This window comes from Hippopotamus amphibius, chromosome 1 (genome assembly GCF_030028045.1).
Source record: "Hippopotamus amphibius kiboko isolate mHipAmp2 chromosome 1, mHipAmp2.hap2, whole genome shotgun sequence".
NCBI classification, from domain to species: Eukaryota; Metazoa; Chordata; class Mammalia; order Artiodactyla; family Hippopotamidae; genus Hippopotamus; species Hippopotamus amphibius.
The window spans coordinates 89,429,572-89,450,983 of NC_080186.1; the positions used below are offsets into that span (position 1 = coordinate 89,429,572).

At 36.8% G+C, this 21,412-nt stretch overlaps 1 protein-coding gene across 4 annotated transcripts in view; it reads right to left on the reverse strand.

Annotated features, from left to right (window-relative positions):
* The window catches only part of OLFM3 (olfactomedin 3), a 194,836-nt gene that overhangs the window by 31,514 nt on the left and 141,910 nt on the right, over nucleotides 1–21,412 (reverse strand). The window contains exons 1-3 of one of the 4 annotated variants that reach the window (XM_057746491.1): nucleotides 13,677–13,822; nucleotides 11,944–11,970; nucleotides 3,929–4,064 (exon numbers count right to left, since the gene is read on the reverse strand). In XM_057746491.1, the coding sequence (XP_057602474.1) occupies nucleotides 3,929–4,064; nucleotides 11,944–11,970; nucleotides 13,677–13,822 (309 nt within the window). Of the gene's footprint in view, nucleotides 1–3,928; nucleotides 4,076–11,943; nucleotides 11,971–13,645; nucleotides 13,823–21,412 lie in introns of those variants that run through there. The other 3 variants (XM_057746497.1, XM_057746483.1, XM_057746499.1) reach the window with 3 other exon arrangements.

Here is a 21,412-nt window from a genome sequence, read left to right on the forward strand (position 1 = left end):
AACTACACGTTTAAATATGGCATTTGTCTATGAAGACACTCATCACTGGCACGGCCAGGGTTCTCCTGGGAATTCTGTGTACTCAGGCAGATCCATACAATTAGAAAATGTTAGGCAAGTGAGATATTCTGGATAAAGTTAAAACAGCCTTTCTTTTATTTTGCTTCTAACTTACCCTATCAAGTTAATTTTCAGCTGTATTTGTGCTATGGGAAAATGCACTGAGAGAAATTCTGCTGACTTCATTGTGACCCTCAATATTCCAGAATCATGTATAACGGTAATAGCTACATTTGGGGTGATGGCTAGAAACGGAATTGTCTAAGTTGGGAAGGATGGTTCTGGGCTGCCTTTTGCTTTTCCTGCTGGCTGTACCTAGGACTTTTTAGTTTCCCTCTGGTTATTGAGGCCCACTGAGAATCAGTTTCCTGGTGATACTTGAAACTAGACCTCCACGATTACACTTATGGGAAGGAGACTCATTCCTCTTTCAGTCTGCTTATCTCTGATGTTCTGCCACTCAGCTGCCTACACATGTCTCTGGGTAGATTCTCTCTCCATAGTGTGGCAAGCTCATTGTCCCCCTTCACTGATAATTTTTAGAACTCTTTTATTTATCCTGGTTCTTTGTATAAATAAAATGTCTGAGGCCTTTCTGAAATTAAACACAAATTAACTTAGATTTTCACTCTCATTTATAATTAGTGTGGAGGCTACTTGAAAAAAAAAGTCCTACGGTTCAATATGCTTCAATACCACTGGGGTTAACAAAAATAAACAGGGACTTCTTTACTGTAGGTCTTCACAGAACCTTTAGTATTAAACTGCGTAATGGAAATCTCTAAGAGTGAAGTATCATGAACCATGTTTCTTAAAATTATTTTATTGGAGGATGTCATCAGCATCATATTCCAAAAATCACACTTTGGGAAATATTGACCTAGATAGGCAATGTGGGACTGTACAGAGAAGCTACATAACTAACAGACAAACATATTTTTTTAAGTGAAAAATTTTAGTTTGGATACACTAAGACCTGATGTATTGTGAAGCCAATTGTAATTTTTCTACTAATAGTATAAATACTTGTTTAAAGTGTTTGACAGAGCATCAGTTAAATAAGTGTGGGTACCACCAGTGGCGTTTTGAATGACACTGGCATGGTGTTGAGATGATGCAAAGTTGATCTGGTATGGCTCCACAGCCTACTGGTTGAGTGATGTTGATAAGTTTTTTAGCCTCAAAAAGCACCAGTTTCCTTTTTTTATTTTATTTTATTATTTATTTTTTATTTATGGCTGTGTTGGGTGTTTGTTGCTGCGCACGGGTTTTCTCTCGTAGAGAGCAGGGGCTACTCTTCATTGCATTGAGCGGGCTTCTCATTGTGGTGGGTTCTCTTGTTGCAGAGCACGGGCTCTAGGCACGTGGGCTTAAGTAGTTGCCCCATGTGGGCTCTGTAGTTCTGGCTCGCAGGCTCTAGAGCACAGGCTCAGTAGTCGTGGTGCACGGGCTTCGTTGCTCCGTGGCATGTGGGATCTTTCTGGCCCAGGGCTCGAACCCGTATCCCCTGCATTGGCAGGCAGATTCCTAACCATTGCACCACTAGGGAAGCCCGCCAGTTTCCTTCTATGTAAACATAGAAGGACAACAACCTCTGCTGTAAGGTTTGAATGGAGCAGAAATAAATATAATGGGAACTATTGTTATTAATATTATTCTTATTAAGAACATTCCCTTATTATATGACTAAATCAATCCTTTGGTTAATAGTGAAACAGGCTGCTTAATGGTCACTCTCCTACCCATCTGGTAACTTGGATATTTGTAAAACTATAGAGAAGCCAGCCAGGGACTGGCTCAGTCTGAATAAGGAATGCTGCTTTCAGATGCTTTTCCTTTGGATCAGTGCAGCAAACCAGTGCTACTTACTTCCTTCAGGCCACTCTAAATAGTACACATAATTTACTATTCCTCTGTTGCTATAACACTACCAAATGGTGAATTTGATAAACTTAACCTGTGGTGACCTTCATTTTGTTAATAAATTTTGTTTTTCACCATTTAGGTATTGATGCATTTTTAAATATGTGATTTTCTAGAATTTCCTTAAAACAGTAAACAAATTGCCTGTTGGATGGTGTGGTAATATAAATTTCAATGATTTTCTTCAATCAATTCTCTTAGTTGTACTTTTCGTGTCTTATTCATCCTTCACTAATTCCTGGTTTTACCATAGCTCTGGACATGTAGAGGGTATCATTCACTTCCTGACATTCATAGTTTATTTGAATTTTTCAACTGATTTTTGAAGAAATGTCCGAGTCTATGTGTGGGTGTGTGTATGCAATGCTGTGCTGAGAATAGTAACAGAAATAAGATTACTGTGTATAATAAATAGTTTTTCATCATAATTGATGTAGAAAAGATATTTTTGCATAGAAAAGAAGATTGGAGTGGAAAGGTAGTAATCTGAGAGGAAATACGAGTTAATAGAAAAGCAAAATTGGATTTAAAAGATTAAATCTTTTTACCAACGAAATTAATTTTCCTAGTAACCAGCAGTATTAAACTATAGTTTGAATTTTTCATAAATATAAAGAAAATCTAGGTCGGAAAATAATACGCAAGAATAATTATAGTTCATATGTCACGAACAGTTTTAACAGTTGAGAGGCATGTTAGCTGAAGTCATTAACTTGAATGACAGTTACATTTGCTCTTGTCTGGGGGACAGATATTGAAGGAGCAGGGAAGATTGGATCTTTTTTAAAAAGAGACTTAAGAAGAGAGAGCAAATAGATGATGATAACTCCAAGGATAAGGGCAGAAAAAACAGACTAATCTCTGTATGAAAATATGAAAAAAAAGTCCCCTTAAAATCTTAGGGCATTGATATACTTCCAAGTAATGTACACTGAGGAAAACTATTTTAATTATATGGTAGTGGAAGAGAGTTACTGTAGCTAGACTTAAAATTGCATAAAGTAGGGGACGTCTGTATTAACAAGTTTAGTGCTTTCATTGTTCTAGCTTCTCTTAATTTTCTGTTAAAACTTATTTAATGCTATAATTGTGTAGATGATCATGGAAAGGATATTGCACAAAATGCATCATTGAGCATGATGTCCTCTAAAAACACATAGTACCTAATTTATCTTATTATCCCTGAAAGTATTTAAAATTCAAATATGTTGTCATCCTTCCATCAGTTTGGCCACCCCAGCTGTCCAACTTATATTCTATTCAGAGGACAACACAGTGAAAGTATGAATGAGAAAACCTGAAAGAACGATTCATTGTTTTTTTTCCTCCCTAAACTAAACATAAATAACCTTTCACGAGATGACTTTCATCTGTGAAAGGGAATAAATCAAGGGCGTTCTGCATTTGGTTGTTATGGATCCAGCTTAAGTGAATTCTATGCAGAGAACGCTATTGAATGAAACTGAAGAACTTAATGTTCAAAGGCATGACTTAGAGAATGATGATAAACACTTGGAATTATTCATTATCTGTCCAGATAGCTTGCATATTGTGTGCCATTATTTTAACTTCCCTGCAAGGTTGTTAATGAGATCCAAAAGTATTAGCTCAAAGAGCCTAGTGTGATCCTGAGAGTAGAGGCTAAATTTCTGGCATCGGAATAAGACTTCATACTATTTTTTTCTTAAAGAGAGATCGACTGGATATTAAGAAATATGACAGAAAGCTAGTCTTAAGGCAAGATTGGGAAAGGTAAAAGTCATCTAAGTAGAACAACAGAGCAGGAATCTTGAGGTACTACTTGCAAGTAAGGGGAAAACATTTATTTGAGAAGGGGGACAAAAATTGGAAGAACCCTCCTCATCATTACCTGCTTTCCCATATTTCCTTTTCAGAGAATGGTAGATTTCAATACAAATATCCTCAGGGAACATGGGACTCCTACCTTTTCCAGCAGCTGGCGAAGCTGCCTGCTTTTGGCATCCCGGGAACACAGGTTTTGTTCTGGAGCAACCACTGTGCAAATGCATCGTCCATCAGGATCCTGGGCTGAGCTGTATACTTGCCACCCTTCTTTGGGACTAATCTGAGTCTGAGGAAATCAACAGCACACACACAAAACACAGAAAAAGAGAGATAAACAGAGCGTGGGTTTGTATAATTTTAAGCGTAGCATTTTTTTTTTTTTTTTGGTTAAAGTTTTGATAAACTGGTTTTATTCTCTAAAGTTAAAAAGAAAGAAATTAAACAGTTCACATAGGCAGCACAGCTTCATTCAGTTACACCTTCCTTTTCAGTGCCCAGAAGGAGAATCTTTCTTTTTCTTCTGGTTCCATATTATTAACTATGTATTGATCCTACCCCACTTCCTAATGCTTTCTGTCATATTTGGACATTTTCATGCAACTTTAGAAGTATCTGTTAAATACTTAGTCACATATCACCAATCTTTCTGCATAAGATCTGTTAGCTTGTCTTTCTCAACAGTAAATGGTAATTAGTAGCGTATATTTTTCTGATTATTATTCATGTGTGATATTCTGAAGTCAAGTCCTCTTCCAGAGAGCTTCCTTTGTATTGAAGGGTCAGTTATTAATAAAGCTGGAAAGGTATCACATGAGAATATAGGGTAAAAATAACTAGACCAGCATTGTTTTGCAAAGAATATAGAGTCTCAGAGGAGTTAAAGATACTATTTTGGCATAGGCTGCCCAATTGATCTTCCCAAGTTACTTTTGTGCACTTATCACCCTTACCTCCCTAGAAACCTATCTTAAAGTGACATTCCTGCTTTACTGCAGTCTGCCTCCTATTTATGTTTCTAGTTTTACCTCCTGTATCTTCCTATAAGAAACTTCTTTCAAACCAAATTGGTCTTCGTTTGTCCTGAGAGCATGCCACCTTGATTCATATCTTTGTATGTTACTCATTTTGTTCTCCTACTTGGAATACCTCCCTTATAAACCTTCAATTTACTCAGCCCTCATGGTTTCAACCTCTTCTGAAGGACTGTCTGTACTATTCATTAGGCATGTAATGTGTATTATCTAGTAGTATTATCTGTCTTTCATATGTCTTGTTTAATAATTGGTCTATAACCAGCTACAGGATATATTGGCTATTTCCTATCTGCCATATCAAGTATATTCTATCAAGTACAAAAGTAAGTAACTCATTTTTTGTCTAGTTATTTTTCAGAAGAACTGTGCTTTGAGCATACATTCTCCATTGTATAATCAGAAGTTGTAGTGGATACCTTGCTACACTGCCCAGAGAGGCAGTCATTCATTCTTCCAGCTGCTGAGAATATCAGTGGCTTGACTCAGTTGAGTTCTCTTTGGGATTTGCTGAGGCCTAAGATTGCTGCCTGCTCAAGGTCAGACCCTATTCCAAGGGATAGCTCACATCCATTGACTTGCTGATGCAAGGGTGAAAAGAAGGATGCTAAGAAGCAGGAATAATTATTATTCCCATTTCACAGGAAAGAAAATTACTTAACCTGCCTGAGAATACACAGCTTGTATGTAATAGAGGTATGTATGAAGCCAGAGTAGTACTGTCCAACAGAATGAGAGCCATGTGTATAATTTTAAATTTTCTAGACAGGTTTAAAACAGGAAAAAGAAACAAGTGAAATTACTTTTAATAGTATATTTTACTTAACTGAATATATCCAAAATATTATCATTTCAGCAAGTAATCAATATAAAAATTATTCATGAAATACTTTACGTAGTTTTTTCTTTTTTGCACACTCTGAAATTGAGTGTGCATTTTACACTTATGGCACACTTCAGTTTGAACTAGCCACATCCCAAGAGCCACAGCAGCCTCCTTATTGGGCTCTATAGCTATAGAGTCTTGCTTTTAATTCCAGTGCTATGGCCATATTAATATGATGCTTAACATCCAGATAATCGTTCTTAAACGTCAATCATATGGATATTGAAAAGCTACCCGACAGATGTTACATAGACAAACCCTCCAATTTGCATCTCAGTTTCTTTTTCCTGTGGAAATATCAGATTAAACCAATGGGCCTCCTTCTAGCTAAGCTCTGACTAACTTCTGCAGCTGGGATCTGAAATTCTTCAGCCTTTCTCTGTCCTTCCTTCTGTGGTTTCCAGGGAATCAGCAGATAAGGAAGTATTTCTTGTATGATCGGGAGAAGAGGGAGATGAATTTTGTCTAGAAAAGAAGGTATTTAATGACCCAGGCTGGAGGGGCTGGAACAGAGAAGGGTGAGAGAAGGGCTGAGATGGGGCTAGGAACAAGGAGTTGGGTGGTGGCCAGCAGAGAACTATTTTGCACAATGGCCAGTGTTACTGGGCTGGTCTGTTTGCCTTTGACTGGAGCACTTTGCCTGGTAGGAAGCAGATTCTTAAAAGGACTAAACTAGGCTGACCTTGCTCCACAGAACTGCTATGGTCTGTGGGATCTTCTGTCTCGGAATTTGCAGCAGAACCGATATAATATCCTACTTATTCTCTCCCAGGCTCTAGCTCATCACATAGCATCACCCAACACAGAGAATTTTCCCTTTCAAGGGCTTTAGAGATAATTACTGCAGGATGCTTATAGGCATTCCAACAGTAATCATGGGGAAGCTATAAAAGCTATCTACCTCAGAATTAGTTTGAATGATCTCAACTATAGCAAACTCAGAAAGATGTCATAGTCCTCGTCCTTGGTCTGTAAGGAAAAGAAAATGGTGCCAAACCTATCTTTTAGTCTCCTTTTTCAGATAGTTCATAGAAGTGTCTTGTGCTGCTTTTTATTTCTGGAGTGCTGGGTTCATTATCATTTCTTTCTTTTCCATTCCCCTTACTTCTTCTGTCTAGCATTTATGCCTGACTATCTGATTAGGATACAAAGATGTACTTAGAATTATATATATTATTAGAATCAGATAGGATCTTAAAGATAATCTTTTTGTAATAAAGAAGAAAAAATGCAAAGAGGTTATCTACAGAATGGAGATAGGTACCGCTTAGCAGAGTAGTTTCAATGATATAATTAAAGGTTTAAGCTGAGTAACAGTATGGAACGAATATATCTCAACATAGGTTTTATAGGCTTCTCCTGACATTGGACACAAATCTCAAATATGTCAGAAAATTAAGGCTTCTCACTAGAATGAATTTAGCTTTTGTATAAAGGAGCAGGGGCCACTCAATTATAATATTACAATATCTTTAACAGCAGTACAAATACTGATCACTAAACTTGGCAGTATTAATATTGATGTTCGCTTGCCAGGTGTTTGGCTGACTAGTGAGGAGCTTATCGCGTCAGGGCAAGGTGTTAGTTGCTCTCTGGAATGAGGGAAGCAGAAAAGGTGAATAAGTTTTGATGTTCGTTTAGTATTCTTCTTGAAGTGTCAGCTTAATAAAAGTAGACTCCGGTCTTGTTTGTACTTTCAGTTGTCTTCTTTTAAGAATTATTGAAAAGAGCCATGGCTGTATCTACCACAGAGTTAGTCTGAATGATCTCAACTATAGCAAGTTGCCTCTTTAGCAAGAAAAAGGTAACTCAAAAGAGAAAAAAGCTAGTATAAAAGATGAGTGCTTGACAGTTGCGTGGGTTTGATAGAGACTTCTGTGTCAGGGTTAGTGATAAATAAAGGAAGTTTCAGAGTGTCTCTAGCGTTCTCTTTTATGGCACCCACATTGGCATTGAAAAGAGGATAAAAATAAAACCAGCGAAGATCTCAGGTGGAAAGAAATATTTAGATAGGTTTTAGATACCAATGAGAAAAGACCTGTTCCCATTTTAAGTTAAAAGAGCAATTACTTAGGTGTCAATAAAACTCATGTAATAGTAATAGCAAACATTTATGGAGCTCTAGCCATTAGTTGGCAGTTCACATGCATTACTGCCTTTGAATATGACAATAACTCTATGGACCAGGTGATGTTATTCTGCCCACTTTATAGGTGAGGAAACTGAGACTTAGAGACAGTAAGGAACTTGTTCAAGGTCATGCAGGGGGTAATCAGCAGAGCTGGGCTTTGTACTTACACAGTCTGATATCAGCGCTTGGAAGTTTAACCACCACACTGCACCACCAGTTACCTGAAATTCCCTTTTATGCATAATGAAGATAATCCTGACAGCATTTTCTAAGCTGCCATGAAGCTGACTGCTTGGACCCGGAGAAGGCATATAGTTTGTTACTATCCAAAGCATTGCTAATCACAGTGATTACTGATGTAGTTCTCTTTGAACCTTTTGTGTTAATTAGAAGAATTAAATGAGCTATTTAGCAGTTTTTAATATTATAAAACTCATGAAATATTTAGGCATGCTCTAAATAGGAGAATTAAAATGATAATTTTAACAATCGGATTTCAAGTTTGGATTTTTTGCTTATAATTTAATTACAAAGCTATACTTTATAAATACAGAGTTACTGTGTAAGAAGTCTCTCAGGACTTCAGGGGCTTTGTAATAGAAAAGAAAGATCCTGAGGCCTGAGGTAAAAGTAAAAATAAAAATATCTTACATTTCAGGATGTTTTTCTTTTTATAAAAGCCATTCTTTTGTGTTAGTCTCACTTCTTTTGAACCAACTACCCTTAGAAATAGACATTATCTTATTCATGAGGAAACTGAAACTCAAAGAACTTAAGCAACTTTTTTCCAAGTCACCCATTTAGTAAATTTCATATATGGGACTTATACCAGTTTTCTCCAGTTTCCAGCCCAGAGCACTTTATGTTCATCCTCTGTAGAGAAATGCAGATAGATGTCCTATGTCCATTCACCAATAGCCAAAAACCCTGCACTTTAGAGGAGATGCACCCAAGCAGGTGGAGGGCATTATCCAAACAGTGTGGAAATAAGTAGCAGTTGAATCTCCAGAGTAGTTAGCAGTAAAGGTTTGGCAAAACACAGGCAAAGGGACAGAATTCTGATCCTTTGAAGAGGACAGAATCAACTGGTTGAACATTGGTATGTCTTATGCTTTATGCTGAGTGTCTGGGAATTTCATAAAAGAACAGAATGAGGCAAAAAAGAATAAGGGATCTAGCTACTGAAAGTGGTGTACAAGGTAGGGGAAAATAAAGCAGAAAAAAATCCATTTACTAAAACCTATTCAATTTGGAGTAGGAGAAACCTGATGATTTAGAGTGCAGATACCTGATGAAAACTTCCTTATAAATTTTCTGGCTGGGTATAGTTTTGGTCTCAGAGAATGAAATGTGGTTTAGCATGCTAATGGCTTTAGTTGTGGAGAGAGAAGAAATGTGAAGACAGGAATTATAGAGATATTGACAGACCATGCTAAAAGAAGCTGTGTTCTGGAGGATGTGTTAATAAAGATGTCACTGTATAGCAGTTTTCCTCCTATTTCTTATATGACTAGTTGGAACTGAAATAAGAAATGTATATTCTTCACTTAAGATAACCTCAAGGCTCTAAGAAAAACAACTATAAAAACAACTAAAAACAGTTAAACAAAAAACTGCAGACATCATCAAATTTAGGTTGGTTGATCACTTCTGCTCATATTCTGGAAATCATAATGACTTAGAGTAGGGAAGAACTTAGAAGTCATATGTGGTCCTGTGTCTCTACTTGGTGACACTTCTCCTATGTATTCTCCTTGTGTTTCCACTTGAACTCTGCATGATAGGAATTCCACTGCTTCATAGGCAGCCGTTTCCATTGGCGGAAAGCTGAAGGACTGGATCTGAACTTCTCTCTTTGTAATTTTCCCCCTTTGGCCCTACTTCTGCTTTAAGTACTTAAACAAGAATAAATCTACTCTCTTACCCATGTCACAATTCTATTCTGAAAAGGCAATTATCACATTCTCTGTGACATTCAAGATTTATCAGTCTGTTCTCTCATCTATCTCCTTAATTTGTTCAGTTGGTCTTTCAAAAATGGACATCTCCTAAGGATTTGGGGAAGAAAAACAGTGGTACAAAACAGAGAAGTCAAATATCTTCATCCAGGACTAAAAAAAAAAAAAAAAAAAAAAGGTGATTTAAGAGACTTAAGAGAGTATTGAGAGTTTGTATCAGAGTATTCTACTTGTTTTCCAGAACTTAAAATTGACTAACTCACTGAAGTAGTTATTTATGAGGAGAAGCCAGCTAGACATTTGAAAAAGTAGCAAAGCAAATCACTTATGCCCACAGGTGCCTTCGAGGCCTCTTCCTCCAGCGGTGGTGGGGCTGCCTGTGAACAGCTGGTGTCTGCTGAATGTCCTCTGCTTATTTAATTGCTCTTTTCCAGGTTCCTCCTGGTGTGGAATCCACAGCATGAGGGATTTCTCAGAAGCTCAGCCTCAGGGGGAAGTGACTCTTCATCAGAGAGATGTGCCAGTGGGAGCCTAAGCTTTCTCAGAGCCCAGGCTTTGCCTCTGCAGACACCAGCTCCTCCAAAGGCTGATGGGCCCAGTGACAGATAGGAAGGAAGGGAGAGAGGGAGGGAGGGAGGGAGGGAGGGAAGGAAGGAAGGAAAGAGAGAGAGAGAGAGAGAGAGAAAGAAAGAAAGAAAGAAAGAAAGAAAGAAAGAAAGAAAGAAAGAAAGAAAAGAAAGAAAGAAAGAAAGAAAGAAAGAAAGAAAGAAAGAAAGAAAGAAAGAAAGAAAGAAAGAAAGAAAGAAAGAAAGAAAGAAAGGAAGAAAGGAAGAAAGAAAGAAAGGAAGAAAAGAAGGAAGAAAGGAAGAAAGAAAGAAAGGAAGAAAAGACGGGCCAAAGAGGATAAAAGGATGTTTTAAGATTCTAAGAGAAACAAGACAGAGCTTATTCCCCTAATAAGGAGCTGTGTTTAACTACTTACTAATAAAAATATCCTGGAAATTTAAAAACCCCTTTCAGCTTTTGAGACAATCAAATGTATACCGCCTATTTCAGAGGTACCTACCATGAACAGATTTAATTGCCATTAATGATTAAAACCCTGTCTTTCTTATTTTTGTTTTTTTTCAAGGTCATTTGAAACTACCATTTTAAAGAAAGACCACATTCATATTTGTGTAAATCTCCACTGTTTGCCATCTGCACATCCCACAACACTTATAAAAGAAATTTTAAGACCTACATTATTTTTTCTTCACTTTTGGGGAGATGTATACAGATTTGCAGGCTTATACCATTCGTACTGCCTAAACTGAGAACATAGAATAAGAGAGTTGAGATGGCCTGGACATCATAGCTCTGCTTACTGCGAAGGGAACTGTCACCCCTTCCATCTAAGGAAAGTTGAGTCCAGGGTCATAGGAAACCACCTGAACTGGGCAGAGAGAGCCTAGTGTGGCACCAGGGACCAGGAGGGGCAAGGACAAGCAAAGGTGGGTGAGATGACTTCCCTGGTCAGGACTGCAGTCAGGTGACTTGCTTCCACCCTTGATTCTGTCATTAACCAGCTGGAGGAAATCTCTTTAGTCACTCACACATTTTGGGTCAGTCTTCCCACTCGCAGAATGAGGAGGTTGGATTAGATCAGTCATATTTCCAGCTAAGCTCCTGAGAGTTCTAAGGTTCCTCTGGAAGTATGTTGACCAGGGAAAGCCGTTGATTATGTGGGGAGGGAATAGATGGTAGAGGCCCAGTAAATGCCTTCCCCCATCATTTATTATTTGACCCATGACCTGTTTTAAATATTGGATTTCCACTTCAAGATTCATTCAACAAATAATTATTCTGCATGTATTACATAAGATTTAATTTGAGGGAAAAAAAGGCACTGCTGCCGAAAACAGTGTAAAAATAACTGGCCTGGATAGTTTCTATGATCCTTTCCAGCATTAACATTTAATGATCTTAATCTAGGACATACAGATTCATTCATTTTTCTCCATGGGAATCCTAAGATATGAGCAATTATCTTGAATAGTTAAGGTGGGGAAATTACTTCTGTAATGTTTGCCACTTCTGTAAAAATGCACACACATGTACGTGGACGCACACACACATGCTTTTGCAACCTGATTTCTCCATTCCGGCGAATACCATAGCGTAGACTTTTCTGAACTTTATTTTTTGTCATTCAGAGGATAATTCAGTTGTTTCAGAACATTCGTAGACCAAACCAATACTTTATAATTTTCAACCAACAGATTACTAATCAGAAGGTAAAGAAAATGGATTTACTTTAAACTCATAAGAGAGCAAGAAGTCCTGAAAGAATCATGCATGATTCTGGAAAGTTGATTCTCCTCCATCAACAACAAATAGGAAATAACCAAACCAATATCTGTAGACACAGAAAATATACATATCAGTGCCAAGGTACCAAGTTTGAAATGTAACTTATTCATGAATTACTTAGTTTAGGTAGAGTTAATTCAGCAACTAAGTTGTTAAAAATCACTAGGTACTTGAACACTGAGGAAATTTGGCTCAGTAAATATTAACATAAATTTCTTTGTTTTGTAATTGCTTATTGATGGATGCTATGTCATGCTTCCTTTGTAACTACACATCTCTCTTACCTCCCTGCGGCCGCACACATCATACAGGCAAGGAGGGAGATCTCACTAATAGAGGCTCTGAGGTACCATAAGTGACTCAAGGGGGGTAAAAATGTAAAAGCAGGTCAACGTGTGCCTTACATGTGCTCTGCTGGTGCCCTGAGCACCAGGTGAATCTGGCAAATTATGTAATTAATTTGATCTGACTCTGCTCAGTTAATTACACATTGATTGATAGAGTAATTATTATTAGTAACTGCAAACATGTCTTGAAAATGGAGAGTTGATTTTTTTTTTAAGTATCTGACTTTTTCCGATCTGTTGGAGCAGTCCAATGGTAAAAACAGATAAAGATAAAAAAGGTAAATGGCTCCAAATACTAATTGTTTCTGTACTTTTTATTTGCTAGCAGGGAAATTGTTTTTCCAGGGTATTCCTTCCATTTGAATTTCTAAGCTTCTGTTTGAAAAACCAATAGTTTTCATTTTTATTATTTCATTTTATTTGAAATGAAGTACTCATTTAGAGTATTGCTAACTAAACCATGCTTCAAACTATGAGAAAAGACATTTGTTATAATATGGGAAGGGTTAAAAAGCCATTAACTGTAGACGAATGAAGACTATAGGAGTTAGACTTGTGACAAGGAGAAGTCCTCATGAAAAAATTAAACAATACAGGAAAATGATTTTATCAAGTAAGTTTTCTGTTGTTTCATGATTCTTAGCTCTCTTAAAGGATTTCTTTTTTTCCTTTTTTGGTCAAGCTTTAAATTGCTGAGGTTTTTTATTCATTTTTGTTTAAAAGAGGTTGGTTTCTCTGACTGAATGCATTTCAAACAGTCACAGGAATTGAATTCCAAAGAAGAACCTGCTATAGTAAGACTAAATTAGCTAGCATATACTCTACAGCATATTCTGTAGGGAAAATTATGGGGATTTTACATATGTTAAAAGAAGTAAAATAATAAGAAACAAAACATATTTTAAAAGAAAGAATCCTTCAAAACCTCAGAATAATATAAATTAAAGCTTTTCATTAAGAATTTAATGAATCTAGTATTTCCTTTCACAGCTAATTTCTCAGGCAGTTTATTTATCCTTTGATGTAACTTTAAAGTGTTCATAAAGGAATATCCATGACTAAAGTTACCACATACATATTGTATTGTTGAAGTAGACCTGTAAATAGAGAAGCAAAATCTCAGCCTTTGCAATTTACAAAATACAGCCCACTGGTTTAATGCACTTCCCACGACAGCCAAACCCACCGGAGTGACTTACTAAGGTATCTGGCGTTGATAGCCTCGTGGTGTTCAGTCCTACCAAGGATGGGAGAGTTTGGGACATCCAGTTTGAGATCATTGCCATGGTACTAAGCACAGCGCCAAGCTTCAGCAGTGGAAGACTCATTGCTGTGGAGCTAATGAGTTTTCATAGTGACTGATTAAGATCCCGGTGCTGGGCTGGCAGCGGGAGGCGTGACTGCAGCACGCCACATCTACAGCATGAAAAGAGATCAACTTCCCCAGCCCTAATCACGCAGGAAAGCTCACAGAACCTCTTTCCCCCACCCTCACAGAAAGTGCCCTGCTCTTCCTTTTCCTCCTTTACCAGATACTTTGCTGGATCATCAAAGTATTCTTGATAGAGCTTGGTTGGTAATTATTAGAGCAGAGGTTGAAGGGAGGAGGAAACTTGAGCTTTTCCTGCTTCCCTATATAGTCAGTTACCATCAACAGAGTTCACTGCCTCTGGGATTTCTGTCAGTATAATCAGCTGCTCTTTATCCTTCCTAAAAGAAACACCCTTAAATTTAGGTCTGTCAAAGCACACATTTCAAACACCAAACTTAGTATCTACAGATTTCTCTGAGCATGGAAAAAGTGCTTTTAGACAAAACATGAAAACAAAGTCTGCAAAGAAAATATCCAAGATGATTAGCTATTGAATAAGAAATTATTATTTTTTATATAGTAACCTAAAGTTAGCACTGTTGCCTCTTAAAAAAAAAATTGTCTGAGGTTAATAGCTACTGCCTGTGGAGGACATTGCCCTAGGCACCTTACATGTGAATAGATGGAAAAGGCAGCCTTGCAGAAAAGCTTCTGATAAAGAAATTTCATAGGTTCCCAGTTTTACTTTCACGAATGAATGCTTAGCAGTTTCTCAGGCACACAGCAAACTCAGTTAACTCTACTTTCACCTTGTGAAGAATGACAAACTAATATCAGAAATCTGTCATGAGAGAACACGTGACATTAAAAAAGCATGGCGACTTGGCTTCAGGGAGTCTGAGGGTCTAGTTGCTTGTGCTCTTTCCATTGGTTGATTGACTGGAAGTGAATTAAAACTCCTAGGGTTCACTTTTTTTCCCAACAATATGTGGGGGTTGGACTCCCTGCTCTTCAGGTCCTCTTCTAGCTTTAAAATTCAATGATCTGTTTATTAGAATTCCATCAGCAAATGTGTATATTGAATTTGGGGCTTATGGGTAATTTTATTATATTCTTTTTACAAATACTACAAAATTGTGCACATCCAAATCTCAGATTCCAAATGGAATAAATCAAAGGCCATTGTCTTATATAATATATGTGATTTAAAATAAAAATACAGAGAGAAAACATGAAGGGAAATATGGCTGAATGAAAATTATATGAAAAGAAATTGTATGAAAAGGAAAAAATATTGTTTTGATTCCTCAGGAGAATCCTGGAATTGTTTGTATCTGGAAAGATATACAATTTTCTTAAGCAGTTTAGGCAGGAGAAATAAAAAGAATATCTTTAATAAAACTGAAAGAGATATATTTATTTATAGAGGTGTGTGTGCCTTTATTCTTAAAAACAGCTTTACACTGGGGTGAATACTGAGACTCCTCAAATCTTCCTCGCATATATTATCTTGAAATCTGGCCATTTTTTTCCTTTAGAATACATCCAGATGATTTCAGTTGACCCTTGTTTTTTAACCACAGGGCCCAGAAAACCAAAATTACTTGTTTTTGTCTTTTTCGAAAGTTGTATCATATGAGAAATTTAACATAAAAGCACAGTAGTTTATATATTAAACAGTATTAAATAACACAGTGTTCATAGAAAGGACTGTGAAATTTTACATTATTATGTGGCAGTAACAAAAAGTAAAGTGGATTTACAAATCTAGTTGTTTGAAAATTACCTGGAACTCTACCTGACTTTAATAAAGGAAAAGGGTGTCTTTTCAAGGGCTTAATTTCCAAAATAGAAAACTAATATACATGCAATTACTGGATAATTTAAGATGCAACATGGCAGATGGTAATTATAGTTATTAATGAACTATCAGTCAACAAAATAATAGCGTCTTTAGAAGACTACAGCATGAATGTCAGGGGAAACCAGTACTCTTATTTGCTAATTAAAAAGAAATGAAGAAATAAAGAAAAATACAGCATAAATGGAAGGCTTCTCACAACTTCCCAGAGATGCAGATACCTATACTGAAGAACTAAAAGAGAATAATAGTGAAAGTTTCTGATTTGATGTTATTTGTGGACGACATAAAAACTATAATGTGTTGTTTTCAGAAAAACATTTAAACGGCACACATTGGAATAGAACAGCTTAAATTACAATGATGGTTAGTTGTGGGAAATGAAAATAGCTATGATTTGTAAAAGGTTAAATAGTTTGCATTGCTTTCATAACCTAGTAAACTGATTATAATTTCCATCTTATAAGTTGAGTTCTTGTTTGCAGATGGGGGAGCTGATTTTTCTATGTGGATGTAGCAACGTGTGTTCAGGGCAAGAAACCTAGTGGTTACAGAAGTTCCACATACATGGTGTGAATGTTGATGGAGTAAATAGCAAGAGATGAGGCTGGAAATACTAGTAGTTACCAACTCCCAGGGCTTCAGGGTCAGCCAAAGATGTTTGGATATTATCTTGGATGTAATTTAAGAATTTTAAGCAAGGCTGTGAAGTCATTAGTTTTGTATCTGAAATTATTACATTGGCATTTTTTTAATGCAGGATAGGCAGATGGAGGTTGTACGAACAGCAAAGTGTATCAGAGAAAGGAACATCACTTAGGAGCATATTCTCATAGTTTAGGCAAGAGATGATGAGGTACTGGAATAAGAAACTGTCAGTGGAGTTCAAAAGGATGGATTCCAAAAAGAATTGGGGTAAAATTGATGGCACTTAGTGATTGAATAGATGTGAGAAGTGTGGGAGAGGAAGGTACTTGGGGGAGTATCCACATTTGGGAGTTTGGGTGGTGAATGTTCTTCATCAAGATAAGTAATACAAGAAGAAGTATGACTTCAGGAAGAAGGTTGATTTCATTGTTACATAAAGGATGTGAGTTGCCTGTGGTAGAGAGAGTCCCTGGATGGTAATGTACCCACATATGGAGTTCAGAAAAGTTAATTTCGTTATACCACACAAACTTAATGGCCTAATAAAAATAATGTGGCCTAACATAGATTACAAAGATGGTTAATTTAGGAATATAGAGCCTTAAAACTACTGAGGATTTTATTTAGACTTTAATTCAAGATAATCTCTAGATATAATGACATACATAATTTCCTATACACTTTTCTTTAAAAATAGCAAACAAAAACAATTTCTGTTACTAGTAAGTAGTGAAAAAATTACTAAATCTAATCTCATAGAAAATGTGACCTGACTACACACTTACTTTCTTTTTAAAATCTTAATGTGGATCAATAACTATAAAACCCACAGCAGTGCATTATTGCTCATGGAATGCTGAAAGATATTGATTAATATATTTATTCTTTAGATTTTTTTATGGTAGCCTGTCTTTTTATTATCCAGAGTATTTCATGATAAATCTATATGGTAAATAATAAGCAAATAATTAATGACCAAGAAAGACTTATAGATAATCTTAGGTAATATTGGCATGCTCCGTCATTGGAATTTTATTTCTCTTTGATTTGGAGCACAAAAGTTTAACATTGCTTTGCTGCTCAATGCACTTCCTAGTTTGGGGGCTGTTTGTATGGTAGGTGTATGTGTTGGTTTCTAGGGAGCCTAGCTTGACTCAAAGAATAGGTAAACCAAAGTGACCTCTAGAAAAAAACAAAGTAAACTCACGCTAGCAAGTAGGAAAAGTAGGAAGAGTGGCATAAAATAGAGGAAGAAGCTTAAAGTTTTATGCTAATTTTGTCCTCAGTCACAGGGGATGAAGAGAATAATACAATTTTGCTGAATGACACAAAGTCATTCTGGGTCTCTGAGTTAATAGTCCAACTCAAAATAGAGAAAAAGGACTGATGTTCTTGCTTCCTCCTTCACTGAGAAGTCAAAAGAAATTACAAGAGCATTTCCACAAGGACCATTACTATACCTACCTACCTACCTCACCTGTGCCCACATAACTCTATCGTTTTTTCTGTTCCACAAATAAATTGTCCGTGCTCCTAGGTAAAGTTGATTCCTCTCCTGTGCACTAGATTAGTGCTTTTCAGACTATCATGTATAGGAATTACCAGGAGAGCTTGCTAAGACCCATATTCCTTGGTCCCACCCTGAAAGTCTCTAGCATACGGCCAAATAATTTGCATTTCTGACAGTCTCCTAGCTGATGATCTTTCTGCCATTCTTGGACCACCCTTGAGTAGACTGCCCTAGATCACATCTATCTCACCAACTCAATGACACCTCTCTTAATCCTTTCCTCTCTTACTGACATCAGTAAATCTTCCCATTTTAATGGGTCTTTCACAGCAGGATATAAACACCCCCTTATATCTCTTATTTTAAATACAAACAAGTAAACAATATTTTCCTAATTCTAGCTTCTCTCCATTTATTTTCTCTATTACTCACTATCCCTTTGCAGCATACCTTCTTGAGAGTTGTCTGTATTTACCACCTTTAGTTTCTCTTTCCCTCATCAAGGTTTTGTTCACACTTCTCTACTCCACTGATACCACTTTTATCAAGGCTACCAATGATACCATATTGCTAAATCCAGCAGTCAATTCTCAGTCCTCAACTTTCTTGACCTATGAACAGTATTCATCAGACTTTTACTTCCTCCTCCTTGAAATAATTTCTTCACTTGACTTAGAGGATACCACATTCACCTAGTTTTCCTTCTACTTTCTGACCTTTCTCAGTCTCTTTTGTTGATTCTTCCTCATCTATATGCTAATGACTCCCAAATTCATTTCTTCCTTGCAGAGCTCTCCTATCAATTCAGACCTGTATATCCAATTATCTACTTGACATCTCCACTTGGATGGTTAATAGACATCTTAAATTGAACATGTTTTAAAAAATGGGCTTCTGATATGCTTTCCTGATCTCCAGCAAACAAAACAAAGCAAAAGAAGTAAACCAAAAATTACGTACATGCAACAATTCCTGTAGTCTTCTTCATTTCAATTCCGTGGTTGAAAAGTAAGATTTCAACCTTAACTTTTTCTTTTTCTTCACATCTCTTATCTCAGTTTCATCAGCAGGTCTTTTCATCTCTACTTGCAAAATATACCCAGCATCAACCATTTTACACCACCCTCACTGCCACCATGCTGCTCCAAGTCCTTGTCATCTCTCATTCGGTTTATTACAGAAGCCACCAGTTATTGACCTTGTACCACTTCAGTATTTTTTAACCCTCCAACCAGAGTGATTCTGTTAAATTATAAGTCAGATTATGTTATTCCCCTGCTTAAAACTTTTTGATAGATTCCCATTTCACTCCTGGTAAAAGTGAAAATATTTAGCATGAACCGTAAGGTTCTGCATAATCTGGCTTCCACTTATTTCTCTGATCTCATTTCTTATAACCCTTCCTATCACTGGAGTCACTTTTGTTCTTCAGAGACGCAAGATAATTTTCCACCTCAGGGCATTTGGAATTGCTCTTCTCTGGCAGAATTCCAGTGTCTCAAATGTCTTCTCACTTCCTTTTTGTTTCAATTGGAAGTTGACTTTCTCATAAGATCTTTGCTGACCCCACTATCTCAAATTTCTACACTTTTCATCCGATCACTTCAAGTTGTCTTTTGCTGGTTTACATTTTTTCTCCTTGGAATTTATCACAAGTTAGGATCCTATATATTTTAATTATTCATCCTGTTTGTTATTTGTTTTCTCTACTAGAAGTAAAGCTCCATGAAAGCAGGAATGTTGCCTATTTTGTTCACTGGGGTATTCTGTATGCCTAGAAGAGTGCCTAGTACACAGCAGGTTATCAGTAAATATTAAATGAATGCATAAATTAATATATTATTGTTTTGTTCCTGAACTTCCCTCATTTTAAAGAGGAGACCATTTTAAGTACAAAAATTAAATTAGAGCTCCTCCTTTTTTAGCAAAATGAGCCAGTGTAATAGTATTACATTGTGCCTGTGTGTTTTCATATGTGCATGATGAGTGTATACCTGAGTAAAAAGATAGTGTAAACTTAAAAGTTAAGAATGCTTTTTCCTTCCAAATTTGAGATTTAGAATGCAATCACTTTTGGTCTAAGCCAAGAAGTTCTGTCTCTGACTCTTATTCTGACTTCTCTTGATAAGCCTCAAGTCACTGGAACCCTGAATAAATATGAAAGCAGTCTTCTCTTTCTCTTGTCTTTGGCTAATGAAGTTTGTCTCTAATAACATAGAGGAAGATGGGAGAGACTGTAGGCTATGGAAAGGATGTGTTTAAATAAACTGAATTGGAGATCTGAGTGTCCATTCACTCAAATTCCTTTTTCATTTGGCTCTTGGCAATCAATTAGGGACCACTTGTAGCTCCTAGAATTCAGTGCTTTGCCATTTGCCTTGAGGTTTCAGGGTTGTCTTAAAAATGTTCACTAAAGAAAGAATGAATTGAGTGAAAAACATTAGCAAAGTTCTCTAAAGGAAGGATTTCTGTCTTCTCATCTTTGCCTTCATCTGTGAAGCCGACTGATGCTGTATAAGCCCGGGGGATCCTCTGTTGGCAGCTGTTGTTGCTACTTCAAAGGAGAAAAAATGGATGTGTGGGGGAGGAATATATTTAGGGCAAACATTTTTTTTTTTCCTCTGACTTTCTACTCAAAATTGAAGAAGTGAGAAAATATAAATCCAGGATTAGGCTAAAGGAAAGGAGGGTGCAAAGTGGTGTGACAGAGAGACCCCCAGACCATAAGGCAAAAGACTTAAATTTTGTATCACTTAGTCATTGCCTTGCTCGGGGCTGTTCAACTGGGAAATGAAGAGATTAAACTGAATTTCCTATATAGTCCCTTCCATGATATAGTGCCATACTTAAGAGCTCAGTTTCGATCTTTGCAGTCACTCAGGCCCCTCCTCACTTTTTGCTCTGACACTACTAGACCTCCAGCTGTGTGACCTCCCAGAGCCTCAGTTTCCCTATGTGTAAATCAGGGATAACAAGAGAACCGGATTCCTTAGGAACTTGTACGGATGAAATAAACATCTATGTATAAAACCCTTATCACAAGACCTGGCAAACAAGGAGGTCTCAATCAATTTTGTCATCATTATTCTAGTGCAAGAGATGTTTATGTACTTTTCCCATATTTACTGAAGAAAGAATAGAGATAGAAATTGTTAGCAATAAGAAAGTTAAGATCATCAAACTTTGTATAAAGTACCCGTATAAAGTTTAGCTTTAAGAGTTTTAAAAGTGTAAAATATTCTTGATTCCAATATGCTTGGTTCATAGGGATTGTCTGCTAACAATATCCTAGAAAGGGTCTAAAACATACCCATCCTCCAGGCCAGACTTGAGGAGCAGCCTATTAAAGGCTGTCTGCCTGGCACTGTTCTTAGAACTTTATTTGCATGAATTCATTTAATTCTCACACAAACCCTGTGAGGTTGGGATTGTTACTATAACCAGTTTATAGAGAAGGAACTGAGACACTGAAAGGTTAAGGAAGGTAGCTGAGTTCACACAGCTAATTAAGGGCCAGTTCAGTATTTGAACCCCAACTGTCACATTCTAGGTATGCTCTTAAGTATTATACACACACGTATACACAC